Source organism: Haemaphysalis longicornis, unplaced genomic scaffold, assembly GCF_048455015.1.
Source record: "Haemaphysalis longicornis isolate Haplotype H1 unplaced genomic scaffold, Haemaphysalis longicornis Haplotype H1 scaffold_1, whole genome shotgun sequence".
NCBI lineage: Eukaryota > Metazoa > Arthropoda > Arachnida > Ixodida > Ixodidae > Haemaphysalis > Haemaphysalis longicornis.
In genome coordinates, this window is record NW_027526203.1 from 129,180,210 (window position 1) to 129,196,083 (window position 15,874).

Sequence of the window (15,874 nt, forward strand, 5' to 3'; positions counted from 1 at the left end):
TCCCCCATTTCACGGCTAATATCAACTTTGCGCTCGCTCGTGCTAAGCTCGTAACAGTTAAACATGTGAGCAATCTGGTAAATTTATCCCCATGGAATTACCAGCATTTTGCCGTAGCCACCATGAGCAGACTGGCGGGAAGTATGGCACCAGAAAAACTGCACTTTTTTCTCGTTAAAGATTTTTTCCTCTGCATTTTTCTCATTAAAGATTGCATGTACACGCCAGAAAAACTCGGATGGCCTACGCAAGCTAGATTCAGCGAGATAGTCGGACAGAATTTTCAACTCTCTTCAGTGTCCCTTATAGTATAAGAGCACATTCCCGCCAAAGCCTGCCTTCCCGACTAATTATTGTCCCGTGCCACATAAAAATCGCTGCACTGCAGAGCAGGAGACAAGTTGCGGGTGACTGCATTTGCTAGCACCCAACCAAAAAATTGCCCCAACTGAAGACACCTGCAGTCTAAGAAGACGGGGACGTTTGCGACTGACATCCTGCTCAGTTAGGCAGCAGCAGGACTGATTTATCACAGTTTTTTCCTCAGAGAGACGTCTAACCTGGCCCTAGGCATCCCACCCTGAAAGAGTGGCACACACAGACCTCTATAGCTGCCCTCACCCCATGTAGCGGGGGAGGGGTGTGAACAGCAGGAGGAAGACGCACCCGGTTGTTGAAGATGACGCACTTTCCCCGGTTGGGGTGGCCCATGTTGTACTCCTCGGCCTCGAGCGCAGTGGGCAGCACAGGGTACTGGGAGGCCGGCCGCCTGGTGGCAAACATGCTGGACACACAGCAGCCCCCCAGGCTGCTGCCACACCCTCATTGCGACACCACCACACTTAGGGGGGCAGGACAGGGAAAACAGCACGTAGACGCACGTACACGCACACGCAAGGGAACTCTCCCTGCGACCCCTTCTTCTCGAGGCCCAACTACACGCAGCGTATTTTCGGCAAATTGACACACCAACGTCGCCCAGCGTTGACGCGTATCGCCAATTGCATGTAAACTTGCGCATTCGCAGGCGATACACCAATGCCTACTCTCGCCAGATAATTGGCGCAGAGGCCGCAACCATGCGGTAAGAAAACGCCTAAAAGCTGACAACAGTGTCGAGGTTTCCACTCTGTGTCTTGAGGTTTGCGTTCATTCTGTTCACCAGAAAACAATCAGTTTTCTTTCTTCTAGCGGCAATAGGCTGCCTCGAGACAAATTAACGCGAGCCATTTCTGTTTGGAAGTGGGCATCCCATTTGTGGCTATTGTGGCTTGAATAGGGGAGATCAGGGATCGGTGAGAGGTCCTCGCAAGTGAAATAAGGAAGCTCTGGCTACACTGTTTGTGTATCAGCATGATAGTACTTGTCTGAATGATCGGTGCATGAGGAACAGGCGTTATCACTGCCAGAATTTACCAAATAAAGCAAAAGCTAGGCATAACTGACAACATTCATTGACAACTTAGCCTGGCATGGTGAATTCTGATGAGGTCTGCTCTACGTTGAATTAGTTGAGAGGTTCAGTACCTGGCTTCTGTTTTGAAGGTCCGTGGTTCAAATTTTGGAACCACCTTTCTTTTTTTTGCGCTGAGAGCTTTATCCCCTCCCCCTGTTCTTTTTACCAGAATACGCGCCTGTTTCTTGCATTTCCACCTCCAAGTGACATTCGACCCAAACCTCAGTAGCAAGGCAGCGCTGAACTTAACTGCATGCTTAGAATTTATGAAGCCGTTGTTACACGACTTCAAGGTAGGTCTTTCAAAGAACAGCGACCCTGTTAACCATTCCAAATAAAGTTGCAGGGAAGTTGCACAACATCCATTCTCGTTTATCATGCTGTCTGATTTTCTTCAGGTTTGACGGATGGCACACGACTTCGCTGGTCAAATGTGGTTACTCGCCCTCTCTTACATGCCGATGTGGTGCCACCAAATGACGCCACCACTCGCACGATGCATAATTTTGTGTTCATGTGGTCGCCTTCAGCATGAAACCAGCACTCCACCTAACCATACACGTCTACTCACTTTCACACCCACATATGTAAATGAACCCCAGCCCCCTCTCATGGACAACTGTTTCACCTTGTTGCACACGCAGAAAAAAAACATGCACATTTTTTTGATAGTGCAAGGAGGACAGGGGGTTCATTCAGCCCACATTTTATCTGCCACAAAAACTTTACGAGAATGGAATCTGTGCTTGTTTAGGCATAGTAGCCAGCTAAGTTAGCTTCTACCAAAAAAGCAGTCTGATGAACCAATGGCATCAAAATAGGGGCAGCTTGCATAACTAGACTGAACTGCTTGGAACACTCGAGCTGGCAACCATGTTGACACCTGTCCCTACACAAGTATGCTTTCACGCTGAAGTGGTCCTGGCAGAAGCTTCCCCGTGCATGCTACTTGAGGGCACTAGCATGGCTGGCGCACGCTACTTAAGGTCAGACTAATGTGCCAGCACACGTTAGTGCACTCTGGGCTTCTATTTTTTTGGAGGGGAGGGTTGAAGCCCTGAAATAGGCAGTAGCTGCCAAACACCAATCCACCTCCCTATTATATATAAAAGACCATTTTCGGCTCATTTATTTCATGGTAAACAACTTGGGAAACCAAAACACACCTTACTTAAAAAGCCTACCACATTCACACCCGTGTGATGCCAGAAATGTGCAACACTAACCAATACAAGTTACAGGAACACTGAAATAACAGATGTGTGGCTAGAAGGACTTCTGCACTTGTAAGACACCCGTAAACACAGGTAAATTTACACCCCCCCTCCTTTTCTTGAAGTATCCCCACATACAACAAACTGTTGTATACACAAGTGCTTGCTCCGTTTTCAGCCTCTGCCAGTGATGCAGCCAAATTCAAAATGAAAGCTACAACATTGTGCTCAATAGCACGGCACTTTACCAGCTGATCCCAGCCTAGACAACACTGCACACTGACCAGTGTTCTGTTATTAATTTGACAGGAGCACTGCCAACTGTTCTACAGCGAGGAATACCTGCCATTCACTTCACCCACAGGTGGACTTCATTAAAGACATGCCGCCTTTTCGAGTTGAAATTTTTGCTCCAATCGTCCACGCCATCTGATCAGGAGAGCTCGGCATGGGCTGCGGCACCCAAAGGCCTGTGCCGTCACCTTCGAAGGCGTCCCTAGACACGTGGAAGCTCCTCCTCAATATGCCATGGGATAATGCTTTGTTAGAAAGGCAATTCCAGTCTCTACCATAAGCTGAACCTGCCAGCCCCCCAGCCCCAGCCCCCCCCCCCCCCCCCCCACTGTATTGAAAGTGAATAGATGAACCAGGTACAGTGAAGGAGGGGAAGTTGTGATTGTAATGCGTTTACGTGTGCACGATATTGGCTGAATTTTTTTTTGGTAAAAATCAGGCAGTATGGGAAATAACGGAATCATATGGAACTGTTGGCAATGCTTTTTTGAGAACGGTTATTATGAAAGTAATCCACAAATTCCGTTTTCACTTGCACTGCCAACCCTTAGGACAGCAAGAAGTAGTAATGCACCTTACTATGGGAGACACCCAGAAAAATTTTTAAATGGTTTTCGTCTCTGGTGTTTTTTTTTTATTCGAAAGAAATAATTGCAGGAAATATTCGTACAAACAGGAGAGCTGATGAAAAACTGGTTAATAATTGAGCAGGCATGGCAGGAATTGAGCGGGCAGCCTAAGGGGGGGGGGGGGGGGGACAGCATTTCAGATAAGATTGAACAAAGCATGGCTGGTCGACCTCTTCAATTCGCTTGAAATTTTTTTTACCTCATTCCCGCATGTATGTAATGCGCGGATTCACAAATATTTTCGTCGGAAAAAATTTTGGACGATTCAAAACAATTTTGAACGCACCCACGTGGACCTCGGCCGCTACCTGCCCCTGCGCCGCGGCCAAATTTAGCGACGTCTACCAAAAAATATACTCATCAGGTAGGAATGTCATTTTTATGCTTAATCTACGCCTGGTGTACATTTCACCCCCAAAATATCATTGGCCCTGTGCCGTGGCCAAAATAAATTTGGCCGCGGCAGGGGCAGGGAGCAGCCGGGGTCCATGCGAGTGTGTTCCAAATTTTTTGAGCCGGCGAAAATTTTTTCCGCCGAAAATACTTGTGAATCCGCATATTACATACATGCAGGAATGAGGTAAAAAAATTTTAAGCGAATTGAAGAGGTTGACCAGCCATGCTTTGTTCGATCTTATCTGAAATGACCCAACAGATACTGTGGCGTGGCCCAGCCGTGGGAACAGAAATCTGACGAGATAAAACACGTTTGAGGGTGCCCTTCACTGCTGTCGTGTGAGTCCGCCCGTGTGATCTGCTGCACAATGGGTCTTCCTCCTGGCCGATGCGTGTTTCGTCCGGCTTCGCTTATCTGGAAATGACTTTTAGAAACTCGCTTACGCTTGAAAGTGATCCATTGGATCGGCAGTGCTTTCAGTGACAAATGAACTGTATTTTTGCAAACGACTTTTTGTTTTATAGAGAAAACCAGTCAGACAAAAGGTTTCCAGACAAGGCAGATCGCAGAGAACACATGCGTGAAAGTTGCTCAGTAGCGTAGCAGAGAAAACTGGCCGACTCGTACAGCAGCAACGAAGGGCCCTCTCTCTCTCGTTGCAGTTTTCCATTCTCACGGCTGGGCCGCGCCACCAATATCTGTCGTCTGCAGATTCAGCTTAGGCTGTCCATGACTGTACAGTAGACAATGCAGCATCGGTCTAAGGTTGCGCCTTAGTGTGATTGTTGTTCGTGCCATCCCTATTAGACTGACAATGGTCCCTCATTAGGTGGGTTCTCCCACCGTGTGTTCCTTATCCACGCCCAACATAGAACCTCCCATCTTTGGTTGGATCCACAAAACGAGTCCTTATTGCACACTTCTCTTACTGAGGAGAACTAGAACATGAGGCAGGCGGTTCTCTCGAACAGAATTAAGAGGCTGGTAACAACGCAAATAAGTCAAGCAGTGACCACCTCGACCCCATAAGCATAGTGCAAGACAAGGACAAGATGAAAACTTTTAACACCCCTTCCCCCGATTTCCACCCACTCTCCTGAAGGGACCGACAACTGATTTTTATGGAGTGCACGTCCTCTAGCTCATATGAAAGCCAGCAATTATATAGTGGAGTCAGCACAAGGACTTTTTAAATAAACTGGTGGAAATAATTTCAATTTGGCATTATACTTTCTGAAGTTTGAAAGGTGGCACCATGCAGCGGCCAAAGGAACACTACCGTGCGTATATCAACAGCCTCGTTGGTTCCCCTGCACGATCCAAAAACCGCATGAAGATATAGGAAAGAGCGCACTTTATTATTGTTTTAGCTGGGGACAAGTTTTTAAATACGGCTATCCCTTGTTAATACGAACTCTGATATCTCGAAATATCGGTAAAGTCAAAGCTTTTTCTCGCTGCGCATCTACCTCCCATAGGCGCTATTTGCCCCCCCTTTATGTCGAAACGTATTTTTGGGGAACCCTGGATATCTCGAAATGTTGACAGAGGACACAAGGCCAATTCCACGACAGGCAGATGATGAGGTCATCGTTCAAACGCTTAGCTCCCACTGTGCGCCGAAAGCGGTCGTGAAGGGCAAATTTACACGCCGTATGCGCTGTACAAGGCCGATGTCCCCGTTACCGGAATGCTCTCCGATGCTTACATCATTGAGACAGTTGTGGATTGTGCAGCTGATCATGCGGACGATGAGGGGTCTCCAGAAGTGCCTACAACGGCAGAAGCAAGAAACCTGCCACGCCTGCTTCGCAACAAGTTAGAATGTAGCAGTGGCGATCAACTACTGATGCGATGCCTTGAGCAGTTCAACAACACTTTTCTGGGACCAGATGCGAATACGAAACAGGTGAACATCACCCAGTTCTTTCTTCCGCAATGATAAGAATTTGCTTTTCCTGCGAATTATTTTTGCCTTTATTACGAAAGCTCCCCTGTGCAGTGGAGCTTTTGTAACCAGCACCAGCTCTTATTTCAGTGACCTGGCCACAAATTTTCGGCATTTCACTTAACTCGAAGTTTTCAGCAAATTTTACGACTTCGAGTTAACGAAGGATCACTGTACCTCCATTCAGCTCACGTACAGTTGAAAGTATGTTGCTGTGCGGCTCACTATCACTGCTGCCAGCATTCCTTTTGCAGCATACGCAAGGCTGGTAGATCTAAAGATTCCGCTTTCAACCATTCTAGGGCCCTATGGGGGAAACCGTTTCAGTTCACGCTGTTTCAAGTGATGCCCTTTCATTTGGGATATACAGCGTATACTCCACAAAAATCGGTTGCCTGCCCTGGAATATGCTGTCCTCTTAGTAGCATGTTTACCCCATTCGAAACTTTTATTAAAGGTGACAGTGGGAACAGGACAAACATTAGCACGAGTACACCTGGTGCAGGAAACAGTAGCTGCTCATATGAGAAAGGAGTGAATCTCTTATGACCGGGGAGGGGAAGGGGGGTTGTTGTGTACACATCTAAAACGGCCAAGCGTTTTCAGCGGGTCGGCAACAGGACAAGCCCTGCGCTCAATCAGCCAAGACCAAGGATCTGATACAGCCACTTACCCTCCAAAGATGCTCCTGGCATCAGTCTCGCTGTTGGTGTTGGCTAAGCAAAGGAAAGGAAAATGCCAGGACAGCGCGTTTTAGCAACAGCCTCTCAACAAAGAGCGACAGCATGGCAAGTGGCAGCTCGGCTAGCTTGACCAGCTGCTCCCACATGAGTGAACAAATGTCCGAAACAAGAGAGCCCAAAAAGGAGACAACCCCTACATTGCCAAAACATGGCCACTCAAAACATGCCATAATCTGAAACATGCACACACTTCGTGTGGCAAGCGAAAATGACACTCCCGCAGCCAAAGCAAACAAGCAAGCAGGACTGTGTTTATCATGCTTGTTTTCACCACGCGGTTGTCACTTCCATACACCGCATAAAGCTTGCACTTCCGACTTAAGGGGAGATGCTCCTCGAAAACACTTTTTCTTTAATATTATACCTAAAGTTATGAAACTTTGGTCATAGATTGAGTTTTTAATGCTGATTCCAAATATGTGCTTAGTTCTTATGTAGCTACATTAGTTTTTGTGTGAGACAGCCCTCAAGAGCAAAATATAGGGTTTTTTGTGCATATCTTTTTTCATAATAAATGTTTGTTTAGAGCAGCCTGCAATAGCTCATTTTGCTGCTTGGGTAAAGTAGTATGTCAAAAACTACTTAAAATTTATTCAAATAATTCCTATATTTGTAAAAAAAATCAGGAACACCAAAAGTATATATTTTGTGTGCTGTGAGTCAACATTTTAATTTTTTGCAAAAAATGTATAAGAGATATTGAAAATGCATATAGATATTGACATTCTACACACTTTGAAGAGGCTGTGTGCAAAATTTCATCCATATCTGACCATTTGAAGTACCTGAAATGTGTTGCACAACACGCAAAAAATGCTGAAAAGTACAAATGGAGAAAAATGCTTTTGAAAGTTTCAAACATCTGTATTTTTCAAAAACATGATGAAACCACATGAAATTTCTTGCAAAAATAGAGCAATATGTCTCAAACACAGCACAGCTGTTCAGAACTCCCCTGGTCCATACGTTTGCCCCTCAGCACCCTCCCGAATGGAGTCCGTGAGACGTGCTCTCTTCACCTGGTTTCGGCGATGGGCTCGAGCTTCAGCGGTTTGGCGGACGGACATTTTCTTCATTCTCCTCTGGTCACGGGAGCTTCCCAGGACAACAAGCTCTTCCGGTGGCAGAATACCAAGCTCCTGAAGCACTTGCTCAAAGCTGCCATGCCCGCAGTTATACCACAAAACGGCGATGGCAGTTGCAGTTTCCACTACAGTCTTGGACGCAAACTTCGTCTTCGGGCATAGTAGCCAGATCTTACTGTTGAGGGACTCTGCTGCATTTTGAGTCTTCCCTTGTAAGCAGCGGGTGAGAAGCTTCTTTTCCGTGAGACGCCTGTATATAGGCAGCAGAGCCTCCCCCTGTGCCTTTGTCAGAAGCGGAGTGTGGTCTGGCGCGGGTTCTCCTAGTGCTTCCGCCCGCCGGTGCTTGCACCATGATTCAACTCCTTCGGGGCAGAATTTATGGCTATTGGCCGCACTCGTTGAACTCGAGTGAAAAAGTGATGCCCAAATGGCACGATACATTTCCTGGACATTGCCCCTGTTGCTGGTAATGGCTATGCGGTAATAGTTTTGCAACTTCTGTATTTGCCCGTCCTTCAACTTCTCGCCACGTGGAAGAGGAGTCTTGAGCTTGCGAATTGAAGTGCCCGGGCGCTTGGCCACGTGGTTGGTGCAATCTTCCTTCACGATGGATGTTTCACCGTACACTTTGGCCTCAAAGACGGCATTGAAAGCTTTACTGTCCCCATCACTCAAAAATGTAGTGAAGCGCAATGGTGTCTCATTTGAGGGGGTCCGCGTCCATATGCGCACTGCTGCCTCAGTTTCCATAGCATGAGAGGAGCAGTCAACGTTCTTCTCACAAACTGGGCCATGGTACGCCTGCCACACTTGCTCTTCGCTCCCAATGTCTTTGTGCCGGCTGCACGCAAGGCAGAAGTTTGAGAGAACTTCAAAATCGAGGCACAAGCCAGTGTCTACAGACACAGCTGTGCCAACGCCGTTATGGCTCTTGTGGCCCCGCTTTTGCCACGTACCATCAGACATCACGGCAACATCACTGCCGCCGACCATCTCTTTCGTGTGAACTCTCGCTTTCTCCATGTTTTCCCCCACGGCTTTCATGGCCGCGGTATGAACTTTCTTGCCGATTGCAATAAAGTTCTTGTGATGTAACGGCGTCGGCAAGCCAAGAATGGCACAAAAACGTGAAAGCTGTTCGTGCCCGATGCCAATCGCGCGCGCAGCCACCACCGCCTTGACGTTCACGGCAAAGCTGTCGCGGGAGCTCCCACTCCGATATTCCCGGCTTCCGCTAGCACCATTCGCAAGGTCACCAGGCACAACACGGCTCGAGGTGTGCACAGAAGAAAGTACCGATTCAGGGCACTCACTATTCGCACAATGCAACTCAAGAAACGCCGAGAGACCCTTCCGTTTTTCGACCGCTTCGTGTACCGCGAGGGTACAGGTGTGGCACGCTGGGCAAGCAGCTCCGCTTATCAGCACCGTAAGCGCACTGACATCGCATATCACAGCACTCGCAGAGTTCCGATCGCTTGCTGCTCTATCTTTCTCGAAGAGTCCAATCTTCACCTCCGAAGCGCTCACAAAGTTCAGCGCGGCGTCGATTTCGTCCGAGTGGCCGTTGTGCTGGTTAGGGCTAACCGGAGGCGTCGGGCGACTGCCTCCCGCTGTCACTTTCCGTAGAGGTTTGCGACGCCGTCCTCGGTACGGGGTCTTCGTCCGAGCCTTTCGAGCTCGGAAATCGCGCTTTTTCGGTTCGTTCATAACGAAATAACTAAAAAAACGCAGAAAAAGAGCCACAGACTTCGATCGAGTCGCCGTACACAGTCGAGGATGGATGCAGGCTTCGGTGCTTCACCGCAGCAACGTCTCCGTGTAGGCCAATGGCGGCCTCGCTAGAGCACCACGTGATTTAAATGTCCAGTAGAAATGCTCGAAACAGGCGCCAAAACGTGCCTTTTTTTATTATTTTGGGCCGAAATGCGAAACTGTCGGAGGTGCTGTGGGCTAGAGGAAGGCTTTCTCAACCTCTCCAAGCAAACAGCAATGGCGGGAGACGCCGCATTCTCGAGATGCAGACGATCGAAAGTTGCTGATTTGCGACGAAACTAGCACTTTCTCGAGCCACCGTGGCTGAATAAAATTGATTTTTTACTAACTTCTCGTTCGAATTTTGCCTTGATCTTTTGCGTAGGCGTAGCTGAATGTACAAAGATAATTTTACAGGTAAAATCTCAAAACTGAAAAATTCCGCGAAAAACGCGATTTTTCGACGCGCATCTCCCCTTAAGTTTCACTTTCACCATATTTTCTCAATTTGCAACACCCTCCTGCACCTTGGCTACGAGATGTTCGGGGAAAAAATACATCTCAACATAAATGGGTATCGAATCGACGCACAACTTCCATGACTTTACAAAAAAAAAAAAAAAAAGCGGGGGGGGGGGGGGGGGGGGGGCTTAGAATTGAGAAGGTAAGATATTAACTCTTTTGTTCCCACGCTTAGTCAAAATCGTTAAATTTGAACGATACCTTGGGAGCCCGTTTTCATAGTGTTCCAGGCGTTGCTGGAACAAGTAAAGCTATTTGGAGTTAGTTCAGAAAATGCCCTTTCAAAATCAGTTTTGTTTTCATTTTTGCAACAAAAACGTGATTTTTGACTCGCGTTTGCATCACCTGGGTGTGGAAAAGGGGCGTGATCATTGCGCATCACTGCTACCAACAAAGAATGCGTGCCACTCGTAATTACTCTGCACCAGCGTTTGTTTTTTGCTATCAGGGCGTGAATGGTGAACCAGCAAACGATTTTCAATCGTCAGGTTCGCACTCTGACAGTAATAATCCCAGAAGTCGTCTGAAAATGTTAAGAAGTGCCTGTTTGCAAAGCTACTTAATGATTTTAGGCAGTTTTATTGGCATTGCGCACGTTGTCCTAAGTTGTGCTGTAGTTCTACTTACCACAGTACCATTCCCGAACAGTTTAAAACAGTTTTGGTTTCGTTTCTGCATCGAAAAATTAATATTTAGCGCTACGACGCAGTTACCCAACTTCAAGGCTCCCTGCCATGGCGCCTTGAGCGTCCGCGACTGATCCTCGAACAAAGCATGCCGCTCCTCATTTCACGCAACTGTTATTTCTCCTATTAGGACTTCCGATGCAAGTCAAAAGATAAAACCCAGTCGCCAGATATCTGTTCCGACGAGGAGAGCACTTAAAACCGGCCTTACACTGCCAGCTGTTCGCCTGCCAGTTTCATACGAGGGTATCTCAAGGGTCCAGTGTTGCTCCTTAATTGAACTCTCTATTCTGACGGAGTATCCAATAAGTTTTGTACTGTTTCATTTCAAAAATGTTACATGGCGCTGCAATGCAGGAGGCTCATAGTGTTGATCTTTTATATCACGCAACAGCTACTCGGCCAAAGTTTGCAGGGCACGATTCTTGCGCATTGCACCTCATCCCTGCAAGCAAGGCTACAATAGTCAGAAGATGACAATAAAATGTAACTATGTTTTGAGAGATAACTGACAGTGAATGTCAACAAGCTACAATCACGGAGTCATGCATGTTTTTCCGCATCGTGTGCTTGCCCCAAATACTGTGTTGGCCGTAAATGCAAAATCAGTCATTGACAAGATGGTGCTACATTACCTGGGGGCTAATTGGTGCCTCTGATAATGTCAAACAGCCAGATTTCTTCCAGGCAAACACCCGAAATTGCACATTTTGAAATAGAGGTTGGGCTTCACCGCATGCCACAAGCACCACATGTGCTAACATTTTTTTTTATATCTGACAAACTGTTCCACGCAAGTAGGCATTTTTTCGAGGGAGTGTTTTTCCAATGTTTCCCTACAAAATGTATATTCTGATTTTTTTCCTACTACTGGTGGTTTGTTATACACAACACCTTTGTTTATCATTTTCTTTGACATCTTGGCAAAAATTTTTGATTTTGATATTTGTTTTCACAACTATAATGTATGAAAACATTTTAAAAACTGGTGTTATTGGAAAGGCCATTAAATAATCTGCATGTTGGGTTCCTGTAATTAGTGCCAAACCAATTTTGTTAGGAGAAAAAATGTTGCCTTGGACCCCTAAAAAAATCGGTCAATTTTCCTCCAGAAACCCCTGTTGCCAGCGCAACACTCATCCAGAAGTCTCATCTTGTTTTATTTTTGTACAATCACTGTCAAGTAATTTTGTGTCGCCATGGAGCCCCTGAGGAAGCAGTTAGAGAGTAGCCCGGAAGAGCTGCGAAACTCCGCCAACCAGCCGCTCGGCACCTCTCACATGCAAAGCGCCACACAAGCGTCCCACCGGGTGTGTTCAACTTGGCAGCAGAAACAGGCACCAAGGCAGGGAGATGACATACCAGCATTTATTTACAGACCCATAACAGGCCCTCGGGTTTCATCACTGGGATAATGGAGACCAAGGAATAAAACTGCACGAAAGACGAGGACAAAGACAAGAAGGTGACTCATCTTTCACACAGTTTTATTCCTTCGCCTGTCATGAGCCAACTAGCCAGCAACCAAGGCTTTATTAAAATAGGAGGCCATCCTCGGACTAAATGCCAAGCTCACATGGGTCTTTGTCAGTGAAGGTTGCTCATAGGGTCACTTGTTTCCTTTAAAGGGATGCTGAGCACAGGGATCTTTTTTTTTGTGTGTGTGATAACTGTTTTTATGCTTTTCACATTACTGCTCTCAGCACTGCATTTGCGTTCACAACCCTCTACATCTACCAACGTAGTGAACTTGCTTTTATATTTTGGCGACCCTCTACGCATCCATTAAGTGGGACACATAAGGGAGATGGCTTTCCTGGCATCTGGTTGGCAAAGAAAACCTGCATGCATAGCTCAGTTAATAATCAAAGGTGATGTTTCCCTCTTGGTTTACTTTTGTACGTAAAATGACCCAAATCATGAGCAAGGCAGCAGGGGTCAGATTCTCTAACACGGTGGCCATCGTTTCAGAGAATTCGGCCCCTGCACATTATTTTGCAACATCAGCAGCAGAGTACACGCAACCCCACTCCATGTACCGTTCCTTATACCTGAAAGCCTGCCCAGTCCCCGAAAAAAATAGAAAAATGAAAGATAGGATAGCGAAGTGCATTTTCTAAATGTTAAAAAAGTGCACAACACCTAAGAGGAGGAGAACTGTGCCCAAAAAGTGTGGCTGCTCGTAGCTTACAGGCCCCCAGGATGGCTCAAATGGAGTCGGTTTCAAAACAGCCCCACTGCATTTCACACAAGATGTCTGACAACACATTTGCAATCCCTTCTTAATGATGCAAACTTCAGCTCGGATGAAAAACAGGACGTTGAAGAAAACACGGACAATGCTGCATTGTGACAGCATTATCTCCGTGTTTCCTTTCAACGTCCTGTTTTTCGTTCAAGCTCAAGTTTGCATATCTGCCAGGTTCGCCGGGACGGCATTAGGGAGATCTGAAAGGGGGGGGGGGGGATGGTAGCAACAGAGTGAAATATTATAGATGCCTTTTTAGTTTTACTACAACAGAGAACAGAGCAGGAACCAAACTATCTCGTTCAAACTACTAAAAAGCTACACCACTGGTCACTTGTAAAATTTTCAACGTAGCTATGCCGCCGGTGTCAGAAAGTTCTGCGAATACTCTCGAGCCACGGCCGGACTTGACTGTCCTCCTCCCGCGCTCCCCTGAGGAGAGTCGAGTCCGGCCGTGCTCGAGCTTAACAATGGCCGCCCTTGCGACACTTCGCCAAAAGAACTTGACCAGGGATTGTCAGACACAGAGGCTCAAAACTGGGAGCGATTTTTTTCTATGCCCAACTGCTTCTCGCATTCAGCGTTGCAGTGGTACTGACCGGTCCAACCTGTGCGCATCGCCGACTACGCTTTTTTAGCTCATCACTGATAACGATGTCAGGTGGTGTAAGACTGGATTGGATTGTCAGGTAGCTTCAGCTAAACTTGTTCAGAGAGGGAGAACGATTTGGCCAAGCACGGGGGCGTTTTCAGGAGATTTTCGTTTCAGCCGTACAATCGTACCAAACAGCCAAAACTAGGAAGTCTCCCGGACAAACCGGGAAACCTGGCAAGTACGAGTTTGCAGTAGATACGAACCAAGTCACTCAATCCCAAGCACTTCTTAACAATTATCCGGTGAAATTAGTCAGTCAAAGCAAACGTGCACCTAAAACTTGGCAAAAGTATTAATACTCACAGACATTTTGAGTACTCCACCATTCAGCAGCATTGTAAGACTACGTTTGAAAACTCCTGACGCAATAATTTGTTTTTTAAAGGCCATGTTTGATGACAGTTTCTCGTTTCAAACGAAGGCACCCATTCTATAAAAACTGTGCTCGACACACAGTCACTGCGAGTTTATAAATATAGTACACACATGCACACACAATGGCATATTTCAATCGATTGCAAATTCCGTTGGCCTTGCCACTAAACTTTGACTTCAGAAAGAAATGGTGGGCATTTTTGTAGTTGCAGTATGTGCAAGAGAACATTGAGTTCGCAAAAGCAGTGAGGTGACTCAAGCACGCGTTTTCACGCGATAAGACGGTAAGGTTATCTGTACAGTACCGGGCAGCAGGCACTGATAGGCACTGCAAGACAAGCAACGAAATCAAACAGTAAGGTGTGCAAGCAACAGAGATAATGTCAGAGATACTTGTACATGAAATAAACTGAATCTGAATCATACTGCACACGCTTCTGCAAGCTATGATTTACAGCACTCCTTTGCCGAATTTGTTTTTGCACTGGGTCATACTGGCACGCCCAGGCTCACTGAAAGAACTCGTGGCAATTGCCTCTCAAGGCAGGAAGGCAGGCTTTCCTGCTTTTTCTTCTCAAAAATATTCCCTCCGAACCCCTTTCCCTCTACGTTCCTTCAACCCCTCTAACCCCTTTAAATGCTGCGTTCTGCCCGTTCGAGCCGGCGCTCCTCCAGGGGCTTCCAACTTCACAAACATAAGCACTCACTAACGTGAAAACAGCCTTGGCAACTCTCAGAGGCCAAAAGTATTTAAAAGGCTTTTCCAAGCATTACGTTCAAACCGGGCGCCTGTCAACAGATGTGCATACGACCGAAAATACGACAGCACTATCGAAATATCTGCGTACGTCAGATTATGGGTGCGCACGAACAAAACCACACAAGCGAGTCTGTTTCTGCCCGCTTTACATTTACCAAGATAAGGTCCCAGCACAATACTGCGCGACAGTGCGCAGACTTTACGCAATACGCTATTTCCGGGGGAAACAAGGACGGTGCCGATTTTACGCTCTCGAAGGGTGCGACCCAACCACTGGAGCACTTGAGGCTCCACGTCCTGAACCCACGACAGGAAAACCGCTACTGCACAGCAAGAATAACTGGTTGTGCAATAGCGACAGCAGCAACGGCAATGCGCGCAACTGCGACAATAGGCAGCGCAGGGTGAGGAGAAGGAGATAGCGACAGCTCGACTCCTTGGCACTAACTGCGTGACATTCGAGATTCAAAGCAAAAGCAGAGCGCACTTTAAAAACAAAGCACTACTGCGAACGAAAATGTTAAAAATAAAGGAAGCGAAGCGTGATCGCAAGGGTGACGACAAGCAGGACTCACCATTTTTGTCGTTGGCAGCTTGGAACCCGTCTCCACTCACGCCGGCCATTCTGCGAGAAAACGTTTCCCCGCAGATATTTCTAACTGCCGCTGAGCCGCCGCCGTTCGCGCTAAATTTCTAAACAACGCACGTGCCCAGTGATCCCTCCAGTGCACATACCTCGAGCCAATTGTTCTCCTTTGTGCTCCCGCCTGCCGCTGATCGTGGACTGCCGGGCTGCCCGTGCGTGCGTGAAGCGCGTGAAGCAAGAAGCGCTCCGGCAGTTGGCTCGCGTTGGCTGTTGCTCTGGCTTATGGCGCGTCTCGTCTGAAGCCTGTACTACAGTCGCTACAGTCTACTAGTACTTTTAGTCATTTTAAAGTGAACTATTCGAACTATTCACTCTAGTCATTTGTATGAAACTCTATGCTTTTAGTAGAGTCGGTAGAGTGTACTAAGGTGGCTAGAATGTGTACTAGAAGTTTTAGAGTGGTGGCCCGACTCTAGCGAGAGGAACGCACCCTTCTCCCGACTTTCAGACTGACCAGCTTT

The 15,874-nt window shown here is 47.1% G+C and overlaps 2 protein-coding genes across 3 annotated transcripts in view; both read right to left on the bottom strand.

Annotated features, from left to right (window-relative positions):
* Positions 1-15,643, bottom strand: part of LOC144179865 (caspase-1-like) — a 42,268-nt gene extending 26,625 nt beyond the window's left edge. Inside the window, exons 1-4 of one of the 2 annotated variants that reach the window (XM_077708298.1) lie at positions 15,503-15,643; positions 15,343-15,392; positions 6,612-6,654; positions 667-784 (exon numbers count right to left, since the gene is read on the bottom strand). In XM_077708298.1, the coding sequence (XP_077564424.1) occupies positions 667-784; positions 6,612-6,654; positions 15,343-15,391 (210 nt within the window). In that variant the 5' untranslated portion in view covers position 15,392; positions 15,503-15,643. Of the gene's footprint in view, positions 1-666; positions 809-6,611; positions 6,655-15,342; positions 15,393-15,502 lie in introns of both variants that reach the window. The other variant, XM_077708294.1, reaches the window with a different exon arrangement.
* LOC144179854 (uncharacterized) lies at positions 7,553-9,829 on the bottom strand. The gene has a single exon (XM_077708284.1). It carries the CDS (start codon positions 9,474-9,476, stop codon positions 7,626-7,628), a length of 1,851 nt encoding a protein of 616 aa, XP_077564410.1. The 5' UTR covers positions 9,477-9,829; the 3' UTR covers positions 7,553-7,625.
* Positions 15,644-15,874: the final 231 nt, after the last annotated feature.